The sequence below is a fragment of the Carassius carassius genome, chromosome 21, assembly GCF_963082965.1.
Source record: "Carassius carassius chromosome 21, fCarCar2.1, whole genome shotgun sequence".
NCBI lineage: Eukaryota > Metazoa > Chordata > Actinopteri > Cypriniformes > Cyprinidae > Carassius > Carassius carassius.
The window spans coordinates 31,558,322-31,577,871 of NC_081775.1; the positions used below are offsets into that span (position 1 = coordinate 31,558,322).

At 35.0% G+C, this 19,550-nt stretch overlaps 1 protein-coding gene across 1 annotated transcript in view; it reads right to left on the reverse strand.

Moving 5' to 3' along the window:
• The window catches only part of fbxl17 (F-box and leucine-rich repeat protein 17), a 192,951-nt gene extending 175,112 nt beyond the window's left edge, over positions 1–17,839 (reverse strand). Inside the window, exons 1-5 of the mRNA XM_059504312.1 lie at positions 17,685–17,839; positions 15,447–16,096; positions 14,216–14,338; positions 12,531–12,788; positions 10,847–10,978 (exon numbers count right to left, since the gene is read on the reverse strand). Of these exons, the coding sequence (XP_059360295.1) occupies positions 10,847–10,978; positions 12,531–12,788; positions 14,216–14,338; positions 15,447–16,076 (1,143 nt within the window). The 5' untranslated portion in view covers positions 16,077–16,096; positions 17,685–17,839. The remainder of the gene's footprint in view (positions 1–10,846; positions 10,979–12,530; positions 12,789–14,215; positions 14,339–15,446; positions 16,097–17,684) is intronic.
• Between the last annotated feature and the right edge of the window lie 1,711 nt (positions 17,840–19,550).

A 19,550-nucleotide genomic window follows, 5' to 3' on the forward strand; every position in this document is an offset into this window, starting at 1 on the left:
GTTGTTTTTAAAATTATAGTTTAAATTTTAATTGAATACATTTTTATTTCAGTTTTAGTTATTTTAGCACATAAAGTCAAACTATAAGAACATGTGAAATGTTGCCTTATGGTTTTTGATTTGATATAACTATAATAACCCTGAGACACTCATATATAAGATGCACCTTTACAAAACACAAAATAAAAACTAAGTTAAATATGTTTAAACTGCTTATTCACACGAAGTGACAGACTATTTTAGCCTTTTTAATTTGTTAATTTAAGGTATTTTTGTTGTGTTTTTTTGTTATCTATATAGTTTTGGGTTGTAGTTAAGCTATGGTTATTTTAGAACTTCGACTTAAACTTTTATCTTAGCTGCCAAGAAAACATCTTTTTTTTCTTAATTTCATATATTTCTATATCAGATGATCTTTATTTTATTTCAAGTAATTAATTTATTAGAATTTATTACGGTTTTAGTTAACGATAATAACTTCCTAAAGGCCAAGAGCTCATCCTCACACACACACACACGATACGCCGGGACCTTTTCACACACCTCTTGTTGTCCAGCAGGGATTTTAAAGCTGTAATCCCACACAAGAAGCTTAAAGAATGGCTCGCTGACTCTCATATCACACACACAGACGTGACATTTAGAAAGAGTCATGAAAGGCGATGCTCTCGTCATCGATGAACGTGATTTCTTCCTCCTGGGTCTCGATGACGTTGACACTGAAGACCGGAGTAATGATGCTGAAAATACAGCTTTCATCATGGACATAATATACAGATATTCACACAGTCTTTTTTACTATATTTTTGATCTAATAAATGTATACAAAGTTTTACATTTAATACAGGAATAGTTCACCTATAAATCTAATTTTGCTGCTGTTGTCTCTAACATATTAGTTTAGAGCTGTTTAAACGCTGCTTGATCTGTGCAGATTTCTCTCCTGATTCAGACCAGAACACTTTATCACTGGAGGAAGTGTTATTATGGATTATAGACTATATGTGTTTGAGTTAAAATCATCTTAATGCTGGATTTGTTTCATCTTTTATCTTCTCCAGATGTTCACTGATGGACTGGAGTGCTGTGGATTATTGTGATGTTTTTATCAGACTCTCATTCTGACGGCACCCATTCACTGCAGAGTAGAGCTGAAACAACGAATCGATTTAATCGATTAAAATCGATTATTAAAATAGTTGTCAACTAATTTAGTCATCGATTAGTTGCTAAATAACTTTTATTTGCCGTAAGCGGCTCATTTCGTGCATATTTCAAATCTGCGGTGACCAAAGTGTGGCAGTAATGAGCCACCGGAGGTTTTACTCAGCCAGTACAGCAGGAGAAGTGAAAGTGAAAGTGTGAAAGTGACGTGACATTCAGCCAAGTATGGTGACCCATACTCAGAATTTGTGCTCTGCATTTAACCCATCCGAAATGCACACACACAGAGCAGTGAACACACACACACACACTGTGAGCACACACCTGGAGCAGTGGGCAGCCATTTATGCTGCGGCGCCCGGGGAGCAGTTGGGGGTTCGATGCCTTGCTCAAGGGCACCTAAGTCATGGTTTTGAAGGTGGAGAGAGAACTGTACATGCACTCCCCCCACCCACAATTCCTGCCGGCCCGGGACTCGAACCCACAACCTTTCGATTGGGAGTCCGACTCTCTAACCATTAGGCCACGACTTCCCCTTCGAAGTAGCGAATAGCCAATAGCTGGCCTCGTTTTATGTCACGTGCTTCCCGAACAGCGTCTCTGCAGTATTCAGCGTGATGTGGGAGTACTTTACATTGAGCCTTCAAAAGAGAAGAGTAACCAGTAAACTCTGCACTACTGAACTGTTTAAGGGGACGTTCACATATCGCGACTTTTGCGCGCTCAAGTTCGTTATTTCCAACACCGCACCGCATCGAGTTAAAAACATTTCAACTTTTCAGAATGCCGCAAGCGCACCGCGGGTCATGTGACAAGAACTAACCAATCAGCTTCATCCTTTCCCGTAACAACGTTAAAAGCTCAGTAAAGATGAAAGGAACAGCTGATCATAGTTGTATATGGATTTCCATTTTGAAAAAAATTTAGTAGCAGAGCTACTGCAAGCGATTTATTTGAGCTGCAAATCCATTTATCCTTTGCTGAAATTTCCGCGTCTTCAAGGAGAGAGCACGTCATGGTTGCTTAGCAACGGCAGACGCCTCAGGGGCGCTTCTGCCCGAGCGCTTTGGAAAGGAGGAGAAAGCGGTGCGCCTAGCGTTTTCCACGCGTTTTTAGGCGCGATATGTGAACGGCCCCTAAGACTTTCATTTGTGCAGATTCTCCAGAACAATGTTGTTTGCAAATGTTTAGTCGTAAAAGCTGATAACATTGCTTTTTAACAGTTAACATTTAAAGCTTTACAAACATGTTCTGTGATCAGTTTGTCGTTTACCAGTTCATAATTCAGTCGTGCAGCCTAATTATGACTGAATGAGAGGTAAATGTTTAAAGATATTTAAGTATTCACTGCTCTTTTTCACACAGCAGGTTTTTTTGTGTCCAATTTTTTTTTTCTGGACAACCTTCTGATGGATTTTACTTTAAATTGTGAGTTCCATTCAGGTTTCATGCCATTGGCACTTTATTCGAAGAATTGTTTACAATTTCACAGCAAAAGCTATAAAGCTGTTTCCCAGTAAATAATAAAATACAATGCACTGCAATTTTATTCTGTTTTATCCTTATTCTTCGTGAAAATATGTTCTGAAAGATTCCTTAATAAGCTTTGTTCGGGATGTTAAACTACTTTAGGAGCTCTAAGGACTGCCATGGTGAAAACATTATTTGAAATCTACTTGTGAAATTTGCTAGAGTATGGGTCAGTGTTTTGATTGCAGAAGAGTTCGACAAAGGATCACTAACACAATAAAACAACTCCAGGTATATTTTTGATGAGGATATGACAGTGCAAAATGGTTAAAATCTCTTAAAAATCTATGCTGAAGGATAAAGACCATTTATTAATAATTTACTTGGGGAAAAAATGGAAAAAACTAAAATATAAGTACATAAACCGATTAATCGTAAAAATAATCAACAGATTAATCGATTATCAAAATAATCGTTAGTTGCAGCCCTACTGCAGAGCATCCATTGATGAGACACTGATGCAATGCTACATTTCTACAAACCTGATGAAGAAACACACTCCTCCTTAATCTCTGATGATCCTGAGGATTAACACATTTAGATTTTGAATGAACTTCTCCTTTAAGGCCATTTATATAAGGAGTAAAAATAGTTCCTAAAACCAGGTACTGTTTTATCCAGGTGCTGAGTGGGACGCCCTCGTCTCTCATCGCATTCAATGAAAAAGAAGAATCTGTGAGAAGACGAGTATCTGTAATTGACAGCAGTCATTACATCCTCCGCTCTCGTTGCCTCAATTTAATGCAAAACTTTTCACCGCTCTGCTTATTATTCCTTAGATGCCACTTCAAAAAGCCAAATAATCCCATAAAGTGATGTGTGATATTTAATCATCTACCAATGATGCTGTCGGCACATTTGACATCCCGCACACACGTAATTAAAGGCAAATTGAGGGCGCTCTAATCTATTTTAGGTCATCAACAATTCCATTTACAGTAGACATTTAGGCTAATTAAAAATCATGCTAATCAGATGGACGTGTGCGCGATCGGGTGTGAGTTTCTGGCATATCAGAGAAAATTAAAATCCTGCACTTCGAGGAAAGTGTCGGGCAGAAAGAAGGGAACAAGCCTTTCATGCAAAATTAGGATTAAATTAAATATACTTCTGACAAGTGAGTATCTTATTTATAGCCATCAAATAAAAAGAAAAAAAAATATATATATATATATGCATACACACACAAACATATTTAAGGAAATTAAATAAAATAAAAATAACAATAAAATAAAATAATAAACAGTACTGTTAAAGCAAAGAACAAGCCTTTCATGCAAAATTAGGATTAAATTAAATATACTTCTGATGGCAAAAAAAAAAAAAAACGTTGATATTAAATAGATTAAATTACACACTACCATTCAAGGCACAACTATTTAAGAAGTATATAGCTTTGCAACAGAAAGAGGTTACATTTTACAAAATATTCACAGAGAAAGCATTTATTTTAAATAGTAATAATATTTCACGATTTTTTTCTGTATTATTTGTCAAATAAGTGCTGCATTGTTATGCATAAGAGACTTTAATTTTATAAAAGTAATTTATTATTTTAATAAAAAAAATTTAAACCTTACACAACCAAAACATTTCAAACGTAGTTCATAGATTTTTTAATTAATTTATTATTTCAGATTTATTTATCAATAATACAGCTGTGTGATATGGTTCTGGTCCATGCAAAAAGGCATGATTTTATTCTAGGTCTACATCCTGGAAGACATTAGTGAGACCCGCCTGCTTGCACTCACAACGACTGACAAAAACAACACAGGAATACAGAAAATATTACAGGCAACTTTGTGGTTCTTGGATGCACTGATGCGATCAAAGGCAACGCTTGTCCTGAAAGCTGTGAGAAGCGCTCATCTAAAGTTACACTAAATAAAACGACTCCCACAAGCTGGCATTCAGCTCGGAGACATTCAAAGAGCTCGACTCCCGCAGTTCACGAGTTCAGACCTGACAACGAGACAAGTGGCCAATCTAAGAGCGAACCTGGCCTTAAAACTACAGATTTGATTTGGAAGCCATCACAAGCCGGGAAATAGACTAAATGTGCGGCATAATTGCTTTTAGTTCTCTGGCTACTTGGCCATAAAATGTGGAGGCAAGAGCACGGGATACTCTGTAAATCTGAACGTAGATGAAAATTGGATTTAGACCATAATCACAGCCGGATCATTAAAAGAGCAGAGCAGAAGATAATCACAGAAAACACAATGCAAAGGGTTCTCTGGAGCACAGGTGAATTAAGTAGCACAGGTGTATTTGTAGCAATTGCTAACAATACTTTTTTGATATTTTCAAAAATCATTAGGATTTTAAGATCATGTTCTGTGAATGCCTTTAGTAAATCTCCAACCGTAAATCTAACGTAATGTTTGATTAGTAATATGCATTGCTAAGAACTTCATTTGAACAACTTTAAAGATGATTTTCTCAATATTTAGTTTTGTTGCACCCTCAGATTCCAGATTTTTTAATAGTTGCATCAAATATTGTCGTCCTAACAAACCGTGCATCAATGGAAAGATTATTTGTTCAGCTTTCAGATGATGCATAAATCTCAGTTTGCAAAAAATGTACCTTATGACTGCTTTTGTGGTTCATGGTCACAGATTAAAAGAGGACTGAAACACCTCTGTTTGACGTGATTCCTGAACCTGAGCGTCTTAAAGACACATCTTGACTTGAATATGAAGCAGGTTTTGAAATAACACGAGCTTCAACACATGATGCACTTACTTGAGCAGCCGTTTTAAGTATGTTTAAGTATTTAAGTATGTATGTGTCAATTTAATGTGCTACATAATTACAAAATATACATATTTTCCTTTATTTTTAACGTGCTATTTTTTTTTTTTACTTAGTTATGCTTATAATAGTCTTAACATACTCAAATCTGCTTCTTAAATAAGTGCAAATCTTGTTTTAATCATGTTAAATCTCGTTTCATTTCAAAACTGTTTCATATTAAGGGTGGATTTTTACCTTTTGTGTTTTGAGGTGATACAATAAAGTTTTTTAAGATCAAATGTTTCAGTTGAATAAAAACATCTTTAATGCATTTCTATCCAGTTTTAATCTGTATTTGTGTCTCATTTTAAGCATAAACCTAAAAAGACAATATATTCTTTATTAAGATACAATTTTGTATGTTTAGACTTGGTTTTAGAGAACATAAATTGAAGTATTTACATTGTCAGCATAATCTATCAACATTTGAATCATGTTTATGCTTAAAAAGAAACAAATAAAGATTAAAACAGGGGAGAAATTAATTGTTCAATGGAAAGGAGCATAAAAGTGTAAATATTGTCATCACAAAACACAAAGATTAAACTTCTGACCCCAATACATGTTTGAGTAGACATTAGATTCAACATCTTTAAAACAAGACACACTTGAGAAGCTTAAATCAAAATGCAAACACAGAAAAGAAGATGCATTAAAAATGTATGTTTGGCTTGTTTCAGGCACCGGAGCGTGAAAGCATCTTAAAGAAACAGTACACACAAATATGAAAATCGCTGCATCACACAAAAGGGTCAAAATCCTGCCTGAAAACTGCTTATTATCCGTCAACACATGTCTGTGGTTCATGCTTAAATAGACACAAATACAGTCTAAAAGATGACAGAAATGCAATTTAAAAAATGAGTTGATGCATTTATGGAACGTGAACAGAATAGAGTCTTAAAGAAACAGTTCACCTAAACTAAAACATAAAATAGATGACAAATACAGATTAAAAGGATATAAATCCTAAATATGATATGCATCTAAAAAAACAAACATTCAGCTTTCTTTAAAACAAGATAAATCTGCTCCTCGAGTATAAGTGTGTGCATGTTAAGACTTGATTCAGAGATTAGTATATGATCTAAAACGGTCTATTTTTAACCTTTTATTAATGTTTATGCTTTTAAAGGACACAAACAGAGTTTAAAAGAGGATGGAAATGCAACTCAAAACGCTTGTTTGAACATGCATTTCTGGAACAGGAGCATTGAAGCATCTTAAAGAAACGATGCATGCAAATTAAAAATTGCATCAACAAAAAATATGACGTTAGGTTTGAAATGACCAACAGACTCAAACATTTCCAGAAGAGTCCAGTGTTTAAAAGGAGAAGCTCCAAATGCACAGCGTTTTAATTTTTCAATTATCCGTGCGAGGCCGAGTGGATCAGCCCTATTCATCATTGATTGGGAGAGACAGACGCAGGATCGTTTTACTCCATTAGCAGCGGGGCCCTTTATTGTAAATGAGGGCCACAATTGTGCGATCTGTCACCGAAAGCATTGGATCTGTCAGGAGAGAGAGGACTCAGATGTCATCAGTAGACGGAGCGGAGCCGTGTCTCACTCTCGAGGGGAACCAAAGACATGTTTATGGTTTCTGACCATCACATTATAGTGAGGAAACACCAAAGAGACAAATAATGTGCATGCATCATACTTCATATTGCATTCAAGTCACGCTCCAGTAGTTTGATTGGTGTTTGGTTTATAACTTCAGTCATCGGTTGAACGGTTTCAAATCTATTAATCTGGATTTTTACTTTATGCTACTGTGGAGAAAGTCTCAGTTTCTCACACTTTAATCATTTCGATCATTCAGTCCCGCGATCTGAAAACACAAAACCACTCCAGAACCAACATTAAATGCTTTATCTTCTAAGATACAAGTCTTTAAAGGAAAGAAAGCCCTGGGACTACAGCTGAAAATTACACACTGCCTAAATCTGCCAATTTTACATTGATTTTATTGCACACTTTTTTTCTGCATATTTTATTTTAATATTTTTTTTATTCTTTTTACAGATTTAAATATTTTGTTAACATATTACATTTTATAAATACATATTATTTGATGTATTTATTTTTATGTTTTATCTTTAACGTGCGTCTTCTTTTTACACAACTTTATTTTTTTACGTATTTATTTTGTTAATATTGTATTTTTTACTTTTTAGTTACAAACGAACGCACAAATACTCTGAATTTTGTCTTAGGGTATATTCAGACCAGGAAAGTCTGCTAGTTCACTTGCTTTGGTCAAGACCAAATACAATGTTGAGATATATATAGATATAATATATTTTATTTTTTTATTGAATAACTAGTTTCACTCAGAAGTACATCAGATCATCTATCATTATTGGGTATTTAGAGTCCTTTTGTTCTTGAAGTGGCTCAAAAACACATCAAGCCTGCGTTTTATTACAAAAGATGTCCAAAGGTCTGTTTTACAGCACTTCTCACAGAACCACACAACATTTTCTCATTAGAGGAACAACAGTGACCTCCAGTGGCTGCAGACAGACATTCACCAACACTTTTCAACAGCTTTAAAACAAACGCTTCCTTGAAAAGCAGAATACTGTCAAATGATTAATTGTAATTAATTGCATCCAGAATAAAAGTTTTTGTTTACATACTATATGAGTGTGTACTGTGTATATGTATTATGTATGCACATTTCTAAAATAAACTAGTTACTATGTAATTACTCATATGGGAATGTAATATATGACATACAGTATAAAGCCCTATATTGAGTGGTAATGCCTTATATGTTAATTGTAAAGCCATGATTTAATAAGGCCGATTTTAAAGACATAATTTTATAATGTATCCAAATTTTATTATGGTAATTTTATATGATTATGTACATATAATGATGATTACATTATATGTTATTTTATGCATGCAGCAACCATATATGCCAAAAAATATATATTTTATAGGGATGTCCCGATCAGGTTTTTTTGTCCGAGTCATTTGATTTTGTGTATCTGCCGATACAGAGTCCCGATCCGATACTTCTATAACACATAAAAAAAGAATAAAGAAGAGCGAAAAAACAGATCCAGGATCTTCAATAAATTACATTTTGAAATATATTCAAATATAAAACAGCTATTTTAAATAGGCTAGTAAAAATATTTCAAAATCTTACTGTTTTGCTGTACTTTGGATCAAATAAATGCAGGCTTGGTGAATACAAGGGACTTCTTAAAAAAAAAAAAAAAAAAAAAAAAACATTAACAAGCTTACTGTTCAAAAACTTCTGACTGGTAGTATAGGCAACTTTATTTTTTCTCTAATTTCTAGTTTTTAATTGGCTTAGAAATCTATAAATGCTGGACAATAACAAATAATAATGATTTGTTTATATACTACAAACACTGTTTATCACATAATAATGCAGAATAGTTTCTATACTGTAATAAATACTATGTCAATCAGCACTGCATTGTTCATACTTTATTTATCACCTGCTGGAGATGACTTGAAGAACAATTTATTGTCGTGATCGTATATTAATGTCTTCGTGTTTGCATAAGTTTCTGTTTTCCTGTGCGCACCACAGCATAGCTGGACGCTTTTGTCCATATTAGGAGTTTCCTGATATCAGCGCGAGAGCGCGCTCCGGCTTCGAGTATGAATGAAACACACACTGCATGAGAGTTTAGCGCTCTGTGATGTTCATCTCGCTGTATCCTGAGTCCGAATGAAATATCAGGTCATGCGCAAACTATCATGTCTCTTTGAGTTTGAATCTATATTTATTCACACCAGCTCTTGAAAATAAAGTAATGTCATGCCGCACGCGTTGCTGTTTCTGTGTGGAGTCAAAAGGGTCTAACTCTGTGCCACCGCATAACAAAAGATGTGTTAAAAATTAATGAGAATATATATATATATATATATATCCGAGTCCTGATCGGGAGGTAACGTCCGATTCCGATCGAGTCTGAAACCACACGATCGGGCCCGATTTCTGGACATCCCTAATATTTTATATATGCAACTTTATTAAATCAACATACAGTATATACTAAAATCTGTATGTTTATGCATATGTATTATTATTATTTTTTGCATGATTCAGTCTATTAAAATAAATTTAGTTTGAACACAAATTCAAGATATGGGGGCAGAAAATGTATATTTTGATACCACTTCAAATAGTCAATAATTTTTTTTTCTCCAAAAATGGCCATGACTACAAATGTGATGTTGATTTTTTTACAACAGCTCAATAAACAAGAAGTTAGTTAATTAAGAGACTTGCGTTATAGACACTATATTTCCCATTTAAACAACAAAAATAATTCCAAACAAACATAGTCATATCGCTGTTTTGAGTCTCTGAGCAACATGAAGGTGATTCGTTCCTGGATGAATCAACTGTTTAAAAATGATTCAGTTCAGTCGCAATGACTCACTCATTAACCCTGACGTGCTGCCACCTACTGGCGGCTCTAATTTTACATTAAAGTATCTATTCAGTGTTTTATGAATAATTTGTGTCCCTGCAGCACAGAAGCAGTCATCAGGAGCACAGATGTATATTTGTAGAAATAGACAACAATACACTGTATGAGTCACAATTATACATTTCTCTTTTATGACAAAAATCATTAGGATATTAAGATAAGATCATGTTCCATGAAGATATTTTGTGAATTTCCTACCATAAATATATCAAAACTTCATGTTTGATTAGTAATATGCATTGCTAAGAACTTAATTTAAACAACTTTAAAGATGATTTTCTCAAGATTTAGATTTTTTTCACTCCCTCAGATTCCAGATTTCCAAATATTGTCCTCCTCACAAACCACACATCGATGGAGAGATGATTTATTCAGGTGATGTATAAATCTAAATTTCCAAAATTGATCTTATGACTAGTTTTGTGCCCCAGGGTCACATATATGAAAACATTTGTAATTGCAGGTTAAATGCATTCATGTCTTGTGTGTAAACACATCTAAATGCCTCTTCAGACGCAGCTTCTGTGTTTCCTCTGCACTGCAAAGATTCATTTTTGGTTGCATTTGCTCAGTAAAAGCCCAAACGTTTTATCATTTTAATTCACTGATTAAATGTAAGAATTTGATTCAAAACACAATGCACACTTTCAGAATGTAAAAAAAATGCCCATAAATGGTCAAAATCGATTTAAACATATTTAAAAAGATGAATTTGTAACAGTGTGAACCGACCTCGACACAGAATATATAAAGAATATCAGAAACTGTAGGAGGACGTTTAATAGGATACAAGCACACTAACACACACAGCAAAATATGATCTAATTTCATTTTATTTGCCAGTCTCTATGCACGTACCAGTTTGTTCTCCTGCATGTAGATCCTCTGTAGTTTGCTGCATCCCTGCGCCAGCGCCACCAGACCCTCGTCACTGATGCTGTAGCACTGGCCGAAATGCACATCCTTCAGCTCTTTGCAGTGTTCGCCCAACTGCACACAACACACAAACATGCATTCGGTTCAGTACAGCCATATGACTGCACACAGAAGGGATGCACAGAGCCGAACCCCTTCGAGATACACTACTAGATACAATTAATTAATAGATCAAATAAGTCTTGCTGTCAATCGATTAATATATAATAATTATGTAATATATATATATATATATGTGTGTGCACTGTGTATATTGATTATGTATATATAAATACACAATCATACAGAATATATTTTGAAAAAATGTACATGCATATATTTATATTTGTATCATTTATATGATTTATTTATAAATATATACATGCATGTGTGTGTATTTATATATTCATAATTCATATACACAGTACACACACACACACACACACACACACACACGTGACCCTGGACAACAAAATTACAGCCAAAATATATAAAGCACAAGCATCCTAACCATATTATCTTGTTATCTAAAACACACACTGTTTAGTCAGAGAATTGAATTTTTATAATGAAAGCAATGCAATTACACTTTCAAGGAGCTTCAAGCACTTTAGCAAAAAATCGAGCATTTTTCAAACCTTTAATATATGGAAATGCAAGAATTTTCAAGAATTTCCAGCTCCCGTAAGAAACCTGGTCAGATAATAATTACGTGCGGGAAAGCATATAAAATATTTATTTTGAGTGATTTATTTTTTATTTAATTTTTTTTTCAACCTATTTTTCTATATATTTTTTTAATATTTTATTTTTAGAACTGTATTTTTATTTAAAATATTTTATTATTTTATTTTCTATTTTAAATATTAAAAAAACTTTTTTTACTCTTATTTAAATATTTTTATTTTATTTTGCAAATATTTTTAAGTTACATTTTTATTATAAAATATTATGATTTTATTGTATTTTTAAATAATTTAAAACATCTGTTAAATGAATAGAATTAATAACAATTTTATCACAATATCCCAAAATTTCCATTTGACTCAAAAAAATATTTACAAAAGTGATTTTATATCCATTGAAAGCACATTAAATGCAAGAAAAGTGTCTACTTTTAAGGTTTCAAATTAGCTTTTTGAGGATAAAATGTCAAAATTTGGTTATTCAGTATAACAAAATATTTATGTAAAGATTCAAAAAATATGCTTATTGATTATTGTACACATCAATATAAATAAAAGAATAAAGCAGCAACATTTAAAAAATGTAAAATTACACATTATTAGTATTTGGGGTGAAAGTAATTATTCTTTTAATATGTCATAAATTGATTTTTGTAGTAAAATGCCTGACAAGACCGTTACACTGAATGACATTTTAGTGGGTGTCTTCTGTAAATCAGGGAAAACATTTATCATATTTATTTTTTGCACGGAAAAACAAAAACAAAATTGCAATTAGATTAAATGGAAAACTTTGAATATTTCTTTTGGGAAAACAACAACAATTTAAAGCAGTATCAAAATGCTTAAACCAATGCTTTTTTCTTTGAGCCATTTAAATATGTGGATGCAAACACTGATACTGACTGATATTTCTCTCAGGTGAGTTTGGCACAGCTCACCAGTCTGAGAGCGTGGTCAGTGAGTTTGTCCTGGTTTCCGGCGTGCACTTTCTGCAGGAGCGGGCAGTGGATGGCCACGGTGCACAGAGACACATCGCTGAGCTGCTTACAGCGGTACGCCGTGTATTTGATCAGACCGGGACAGTTAGACGCCAGAGAGCAAACGCCGTGGTCCTGAACGTTACGACAGTCGGAGATGTTGATCTCAGTCACGTTCTGCCTCCGGGACGCGATCTTCACCAGGAGATCATCTGTAACCTGTGCTCACACAGACAGCAATCTCACTTTAATATCATTATACACCAGTCACTATAGAGACCGTAAAGAAGGTTCTCATTTATAAAGCATTTATAAAAAGAGGTTTTAGAGCATTTTCTGCAAATATGTGCAGTTTTACATGTTTTGTGTAAACTGTCACATGACCAGAGGAGTTTATTAAATTCCTGTTTGCATCATGAGATGATGATGGATTCAAAAGGCTAGTGATATATGATAAAGATTTCTGGTGCATGTTATCTTTAAGGTGTCTAGTATTAATATGTGAATTTGCATGCATTGAGTTTTGTTAAGTGTGGTCATAGAATGAGGAAACCGCTAGTGACCGCTGGGATAATAACGGTTTTTTTTTTATTTATGTATAATAGTAACTATAGAATGTTATGAAACAGTTAACAATGGGTTAATAACTGGGATGTGATATATATACATTTTGATGATTGCATGAATGTAATTTCAGTAAACACACTATCCCATGTGACCAGCCATAAAACACATAAAACATTTTATTATTATTTATTATTATTATTATTATTGATTATTTCAAGGAGTTACTAATGGCACATCATTGTTGATGTTTTCTTTTCTGAGAAAAACTGGGTTTAAATGGATCTGAATAGCATTTTTGTTTTGTGGTTGTGATGTTTAGTGATTTTTGCTTTTGTCATTTTTATTCGCTTTTTAATAAATTTCTATTCCGCTTTAGTTTTTTTATTTCAGTTTTAGCAATATTAATACTTGCACTTAAATTTCAGTTAGCAGCCAATGCAACATTAGTAAAAATTTTTAGCTTATATTTATATTTCAGCTTTAATTAAAAAATTATATATATATATTAGTTTTAGCAAACATCACATTAAAACTTAAAATAAAATCGCTGCCATTATACAAATGAATAAAAATGCAACACGGCTTTCAGCTATAGTTCATAAAAATAAAAACTTTGGGGGAAAAAATCCAATTGTAATTATTTCTATAATAAATTATATATATATATATATATATATGGCGATTTAAAATGCCTTTACTTTTATATAGGGCTGCACAATTTGGCAAAAATTATAATTATTTCTTATAATAATATCCAAATAAACAAAAACAATTACCATTGTAATATTTCAGTGTAATTTAAGAAATATATTACTTATAATAATTTTATTTTACCTAACAACTGTAAAATTACTAATCTAACATTTATTTTACTGAACTTTTATTTTGGCTGAAAACTGCAGGAAGCCCATGGAAACTTTTTTTTTTTCTTTTAAACTTTCATTACCAGTTTGGGAACACGGTTGGTACACGATTTAGCTTTTCTTTTGATTTTCTTGATCTTGCAGCCCTAACAGACATGCACACAGATAATCCTAGAACTAAAGGAGTTTTATGGATGAATTGGATCAAGCACAAACCTGCTGGAGACCGCTGAGGTCGATCTGTTTCCAGAACTGGAAGTCTAAGCAGAGATTGCGCCAGTATTTACAGACCAGAGACGCACCCAGACATCTCTCCTTCACCGACAGGTGAGAAAACACCTAAGAACACACCACACGGGTTCATCGACTCATCATCACTTTAAATACATGAATGAATCCAGATTATAATCCATAATAACACTTCCTCCAGTGAAAAAGTGCATCTGCTGTTGTCTCTCTCAGCTCTGTTTAGAGCTGTTTAAACTGTGCTTGATCTGTGCAGATTTCTCTCCTGATTCAGACCAGAACACTTGTTCACTGGAGGAAGTGTTATTATGGATTATTTGAGTTAAAATCATCTTAATGCTGGATGTGTTTCATCTTTTGTCTTCTCCAGATGTTCACTGATGGACTGGAGTGCTGTGGATTATTGTGATGTTTTTATCAGACTCTCATTCTGACGGCACCCATTCACTGCAGAGCATCCATTGATGGGACACTGATGCAGTGCTGCATTTCTACAAATTAGGGCTCATATTCACAAAACATCTCCCAAACAGCAGTAAAAGAGTTTCCTGTTAAAAGCTGTTCACAAATCTGCTGAGACACACTTCTAGTCAGGAATAGAGAGAAGAGGAAGGGGGCGGGGCTGAGCTCGTGGCTGTGGATGATGTCATCATGCTTCCTAACTACACACACACTGATTGGCTGATAGTCTCTGTCAGAGATTCATTCATAGAAATATTGTATTATACTCCCATATTCAAAAAAAGGTTTTAAAATGCAGTAATTAAACAAGTATACGTTGATCTGATTGTGAGCGTCTTACATGTGTGCGTCTCTGAATCGATTCTAAACACTCTTTTAATTAACAGTGTAATAATCACGGCTGATAAAAGAGAAGTTACTTCTTGCTCAGCTGCTTAATGAGAACAAGGAGAGAATTCAGAGCAGGATAACCTCCCAAACCAAAGTGATGCCTTTATAAATGTCAAATCTGTCTCAGATGTTGACGTTCAGAGACAGATTCCCAGCAAACAGATATTTTAGGAGACTCCTCTTCACTGCTCCTCACCTTTCACACATTTCGGAGCTAGTTTAGAGCGAAACACCTCTCAGAGCAAACATTTAGCTCTTCTCCTAAACCGGCGAGTTATAGGAGCTACTTTTAGCTTGAAGATGTTTTGTGAATACTCTTGGATGAGCACATCTTCGTTTAAGTACAGACCTTGAGCAGTATAGAGGAGGGCAGCTGGTTGATGTCTGTGTTTTCAGCGCTCTTCGTCTCCTCCGAGCTCTCGTTTCGAGACGACTGACAGCAGCAGGTGGAGGAAGAAGTCGAGGCGCTGCCTGCATCTGTATGCCGTCCCGCGCCGGAGCCGTCCTCCTCCGAAGGAGAGGAAGAGGAGGAGGATGAAGGCAGTGAAGGAAGGAGGCAGCGGCTGTCTCCTCGCTCCTCTCCGTTCTCCATGGCCTCCTGGAAGGCACAGCGAGGCTGTTTGCGGGGCGTACACCGCTGCAGCTCAGCACACTTACGCTTGCACACCATTTCAGAATCGTCCGCGGCACAGAACCGCGCCGGGGGCCCGATCAGCTTGGAGAGCAGACTGCGACCCTGAGCCTCCCAAAGGGCCAGTTCTCCCGGAGAGAGGAGGAACCTGACGCACTCCTCGGGCGAGTTCAGCGAGACGAGTTTGGACACCGCCGCGTTTTCGAAGGGCCAGTCGTCCTCGACGCTCCCGATGAAGCATAGCATGCAGGGACCCCGAAGGAAGCAGTTCCTCCTTTTCTTCTTCTTGCGCAGCTTCCGTGATTTCTTCTTCAGGCCGTAACCATTTCTTGAGAGAAAATGGCCCATATAGATGATTCACGGTGACTCTGGGGAACGAGAGAGCGACAGTTTTACTGCAAAACAATTGAAATAGCAGTGGCTTTAACAGTAAAATATATGTGCAACATGCAGAGAAAAATATGTGATTCTGAATCAGAAGCACAGGTGTATTTGTAGAAATAGACAACAATACATTGTATGAGTCACAATTATACATTTCTCTTTTATGCCAAAAATCATTAGGATATTAAGTTAAGATCATGTTCCATGAAGATATTTAAAAACTTCCTACCGTAAATATATCAAAACGTAATGTTTGATTAGTAATATGCATTGCTAAGAACTTCATTTGAACAACTTTAAAGATGATTTTCTCAAGATTTAGATTTTTTTCCTAAATTTCCTAAATATCGTCATCCTAAAAAACCACATTCAGATTTTAGCTGTATAAATCTGTTCTCCAGGGTCACATATATTTATCATTGCTTAGAATCAAGAACTTATTAATTTGCTCTCTCGTTATAGTAATCACGGGTAGGTTAAAAGTACAATAAGGCCATAATTTACTAAGGAGGGTAGAAATTCATACAAATTACTAAAGCGAGGAAATTTTTTTTTACAACATACAATATTTAAAAACTTTCCTTTAACGTTTAATGTTTGGAATCACTATAAGTGTCCATAGGTTCACAGAACGTAACATTGTAACATTTAAAACATTGATCAACATCCAGTGGAGTGAGCTGGGGGCGGGGCTATCTGTTTGAGTGACCAATAGCAGACAGGAGGCGTGTTTGGGAAACACGTTTTGCAACAGTCATTGTTTTGACATTTAAGTCCGATGCCAGACCATATATTTAGGGTATTCTGATGTCAGAAGTATTCATATTAGATGTAGTTAGTGCTGATGGCATTTGTTTATTTTGGTTTATTTTTTGTGTTGTTGTTTTGAAAATCAAATAAAAGGAAAAATCCAAAAAAAGAGAGATTAAAAGAAGTGACAGAAGAATCGTCTTTTGCTGAACAATAAATATGCGCTTAAAATAGGTTTTGACTCACTTGCATCTACACAAGACCATATCAGGTTATATTGATGGCTGTTGCATTGTGGATTAGTTACTGCAGGTGTCTCAAAATCACTGTGACATACCAAAAATTATAAAAACACATTCTTCGGATGTTAAACTAACTAGACACTTGATCAAACAAAAGTCTTACCAATGGTTTTATAAAGTGCACGACATGAGGCATAGCAAGATCAATACTGAATGTCCATCTACTAAGTGAACAAATATATGAACATCCATTCGCACTACAGTCTATATATCTATAGCATAACTGTGCCAAGGTATCCCCACAGTACTATATGCATTGGAAAAGGAGTATTTAGGACAGCATGGCTAGATTATATGTCTCAGATATCATGTGTGATGTGTTAGTTAGGCTCTGTGCTGCTGTTACGTCTCAGCAGGGACCGTATAAACATTCCCAAACACTGCTGTCACTGTTCACACACTCGTCGAGGAGTGTTGTTGTGTTTCATTGAGTGATAGCGGCGGACGACGCCATTAAAGTCCCTCGCGAGAAAAGAGGCAACAGCGAATATCTGTCATAATAAAACCTGCCCATTCTCACCAGCTCACGCGGCCCTCGGCACCTCCTTCCCGCGCTCTCATCCTCCGCGCGACACAGAAACAGAAGCGAACGCACCGCAAACGCGCGCTCGCTGTGTCAAGCTGCTACAATGTTTCAAAACACTTCCGGATTTCGAATAACAGCGGAAATCCCGCCCAAGGCTCGAGATGAGAGCGGGCGTTCATTGGCTAGATCAACTGTCTGTGAGGACACGGTGGCTTATCATTGGTGATTTAAAGGGAACTCTTTAAATACGGCTATAACATTTGTAAACACGCTTAATGCGAATGTATAAATAATTGCACTGCAACAGGACGGACGCTAAATCGCACCTTACTTTGTTAACCATCAACACTTAAGAATCGTGAAAGCGGTTTTGTTTTGAAACTTTCGCAAACGAGTGTTTATGAATCTGTACAAATCATCTACACACATTCCAGCCAAAAAAAATACGCGTTCTTCATCGTTTGCAGCGTCGTGAGTTAAGATTCATTCTAGCGAGTCGGTTCGGATGATTCATTCCAATGACGCGCGATTCAATGTGCATGAAGAATCATATTAATTTTTCCCAGTTTTGTAATCACCTCACAGCTGTACTTGTAAAAAAAAAAAAGTCATGTCAGAATTACTTCTACAGGTGCACCTCAAAAAAAGGTCTTTATTTTAGTATATTTTCTTATATTTTAGATTCATTGCACACGATCAATTACAATCACGATCCAATTATTTTATGACGTCAGTCAAGAGTAAAGATTAAAAAAATCTGTAAAAGGTGTAATAATTTTAATAAGTCACAATATTGTTACCACCTCACTGTCACTATTTACAAGTAAAGTAAATTTTTTGAATGGTGCTTTCTTTCGCTTTTCATTTATTGAACAGTAACTTAAAAGCAAAAAGCAGTAACGTTACATTTACACAGAGACAAGAATGAAAAGAAAGGGAAATAGCACAAACCAAAAAAAAAAATAAATACATAGAGACAGATTTGCCTTCATTGCCAGGGTAACAAAAAAAGCAACAACAAAGTAAAAAAATAAAAAAAAAAACATCTCAAAAGGGCACAAATGCTGAATAAATAGATTATTGCTTTTGGATTCATAGATTTTTGGATAGTTTCTATATATAAATCAACTTTGTATAAAGAAAAAAAAGAGGTTTGGAGAAAGGAATGACGCTTTCTTGTGCGTTTATTTTAGCGAGTCGGTTCGGATGATTCATTCCAATGAACCGCTATACAATTCTTTTAAAACGTCACGTCCCTAAAACATTAAGATTAAATTTTATCATGACTAGTGTCCAGGAATAGTAATATTATTTATTCGTAATATTGTCACCACCTCGGAGTTTTACTTGTGTAAGCGTTATAAAATTGATAGGAAGGATCGAAAAAGTGTGCGCATCTCAAACATATCGATGCTTTGCTAGTGCGTTCGTTTTAGTGTGTCGGTTCGGATGATTCATTCCAATGAACCGCGAACTTTTAAGGCATTCATACATAAACATGAAATTTTAGAATGTCCCAGTGGCATTAATAATAAGCTTAATCATTATTGTTACCACCCCGCAACTATACTAGTGGAAAAATCTTTAGCTTCCTGAAAGTCAAGTCAAATTGCTTTTATAGCGCTTTTTTTGTTTGTGCTCGGACATTTTAGACTCGGTTCGTATGATTCATTCATTCCATGAAACCGCCAAACAATTGTCATTATCCAGGAATAGCCTAATGATAATAATTATTACCACCTGACAGTTTACCTGCGAAAAAAGTTATGAAAAAAGTCACGAGTCAACGAATCGGTTCGGATGATTCATTCCAATGAACCACGACATAATTATTTTTAAGCCACACTCTAACATAACAAA